Source organism: Lactuca serriola, chromosome 4 (assembly GCF_051521515.1).
Source record: "Lactuca serriola cultivar US96UC23 chromosome 4, Lser_US96UC23_V15, whole genome shotgun sequence".
In the NCBI taxonomy this organism is placed as follows: domain Eukaryota; kingdom Viridiplantae; phylum Streptophyta; class Magnoliopsida; order Asterales; family Asteraceae; genus Lactuca; species Lactuca serriola.
This window is the reverse complement of record NC_136411.1, coordinates 28,231,774-28,234,008: the sequence shown is the minus strand read 5'-3', so window position 1 is coordinate 28,234,008 and position 2,235 is coordinate 28,231,774. Positions and strand designations below refer to the sequence as shown.

The 2,235-nt window shown below is 43.8% G+C and overlaps 1 protein-coding gene across 1 annotated transcript; it reads left to right on the top strand.

The window, feature by feature from the left end:
- The first annotated feature begins 215 nt into the window (after positions 1 to 215).
- On the top strand, positions 216 to 1,940 carry LOC145101248 (Eukaryotic aspartyl protease family protein). Its single transcript, XM_079038425.1, has one exon. It carries the CDS (start codon positions 258 to 260, stop codon positions 1,722 to 1,724), a length of 1,467 nt encoding a protein of 488 aa, XP_078894551.1. The 5' UTR covers positions 216 to 257; the 3' UTR covers positions 1,725 to 1,940.
- Positions 1,941 to 2,235: the final 295 nt, after the last annotated feature.

The window sequence follows — 2,235 nt, the reverse complement described above, 5'->3', positions numbered from 1 at the left end:
TAGGGACTAATGGTGCAACAAATAGAATATCTGAACTATATAGAAAAGGTTTCACTTACTAGTTACCACAAAGACTATTTCTGTAAATCTTAAGCTAAAAATAATGTAAATAATTTATTCTAAACAAAAATGCCACGCGAATGACACTTCTTTACTTAACAAATCTTTTAATCTTAATCTAATCATCACCCCCTGTGTATATATCCATCCCCCCTCCCTGTCCACTACTTTCACTCCTCACTCTCCAACCTTCTCTAATGGCGGAAATTGGGTTTCCTCTCCTCTGTATTCTTTTCACTTTATCACTCCCATCCATTCTTTCTCGCAGCCACTTACCCACTTCCACCGGAGAAACTTCGGAGCTCGATGTGTCTGCTTCCATCCAGAAAACCCTCGATGTCCTCTCATTCACTCCTCGCTCTTCACAGTCGCTAATGGCCTCGTCTTTTGACTCCTCATCGTCTTCTTCGCTTCTCAGTCTGCAACTGCATTCTCGAGTCTCTGTTCACAAATCCTCACACCAAGATTACGAGTCAGTTATGTTAGCTAGACTCGCTCGTGACTCAGCACGAGTGGAATCCCTTCAAACCAGGGTAGATCTAGCCGTTAACGGCGTCAGGAAAGCGGATCTTAAGCCGGTAGACACTGAGCTTGCAGCTGAGGACTTGGAAGTTCCGGTAATTTCAGGTACGAGTCAAGGAAGCGGAGAGTACTTCTGCCGAGTGGGAATCGGTCGTCCGGCGAGTCAGGTTTATATGGTACTCGATACCGGCAGCGACGTCAACTGGGTACAGTGCGCACCCTGCGGCGATTGCTACCAGCAAGCCGACCCCATTTTTGAGCCGGCGTCGTCTTCCTCCTACTCTCCGCTCACCTGCGACGCTCATCAATGCAAATCTCTCGACGTTTCAGAGTGCAGAAACGGCACCTGCTTGTACGAAGTATCCTACGGCGACGGGTCATACACCGTCGGAGATTTCGTGACGGAGACGGTGACTCTTGAAGGATCAACCGCCGTTCAAAACATAGCCATCGGCTGTGGACATAATAACGAGGGACTGTTCGTCGGAGCCGCCGGATTAATCGGTCTCGGCGGCGGAGCGTTGTCGTTTCCTTCACAAATAAACGCGACTTCCTACTCCTATTGCCTCGTGGACCGTGACTCCGACTCGGCATCAACTCTGGACTTCAACTCACCAACTCCCCACGACGCCATTACAGCTCCGTTATTACGAAGCACCAAGCTCGACACGTTTTACTACGTCGGTTTAAGAGGTCTAAGCGTCGCCGGTCAACTGTTACATATCCCGTCGTCGACATTCAAGCTAACAACCGACGGTAATGCCGGTGTTATAGTTGACTCCGGTACGGCGGTGACTCGGTTGCAGACGGAGGCATACAATGCGCTACGGGATGCGTTCGTAAAGGGCACGAAGGGGTTGCCGTCGGCGAACGGAGTGGCGCTGTTCGATACTTGCTACGACTTGTCGGAGAAGAAGAGCGTTGAGGTGCCAACGGTGGCGTTTCATTTCTCCAACGGGAAGAAACTGGATTTACCGGCTAAAAATTACCTGATACCGGTTGACTCGTCAGGAACGTTTTGTTTTGCCTTTGCTCCGACGTCGTCTTCGTTGTCGATTATAGGGAACGTACAACAACAAGGGACACGTGTCAGTTATGACCTAGAAAACTCCCTCATTGGATTCTCCCCTAATAAATGCTAAAATCTTCGATGCAAGAATTTCTTTTTTTTTTTATTTGATTTTATTTTCAACTTTTTTTATTGCTTGATTTCGAAGCTTTGTCTTCCTAAAGTTAATTCGGCTCTAGAAAAATGGTAATTTGTAAGAGAGGAATTCCGCATCAAACTATTAAGAAGTGTAGGGGTAAACTGGTCTTTGTAACATTTATGTAATTAATAACTGAAATGTTCGTTGTAATTTCTATCTTTTTTATGTGGTTGACTGGTTGTGTAGTCTTAAATGGTGTTTATGTCCAAAGTAGTTCAGACAAATGAATATTTATTTAAGGAGATTAAGTAAATCTAATTATTATAAATGAGATTTTTAAGAAGATTAAAAGATAAATATATTGTTTTTTCAGTTTTTAAAAAATATTCTATTTCTTTCAAATATTATCGGACTACTGATCATAACTTGGAGATTTTTTATTTTTAAAATCTCTTAACTCATATCCAAAATATCTATTTCAGGTGTGCAATAATCTTCAAAATCC

What these genes read in the sequence shown, in the direction of transcription:
- LOC145101248 (XM_079038425.1), top strand. Translation starts at nt 258, where the DNA reads ATGGCGGAAATTGGGTTTCCTCTCCTCTGTATTCTTTTCACTTTATCA.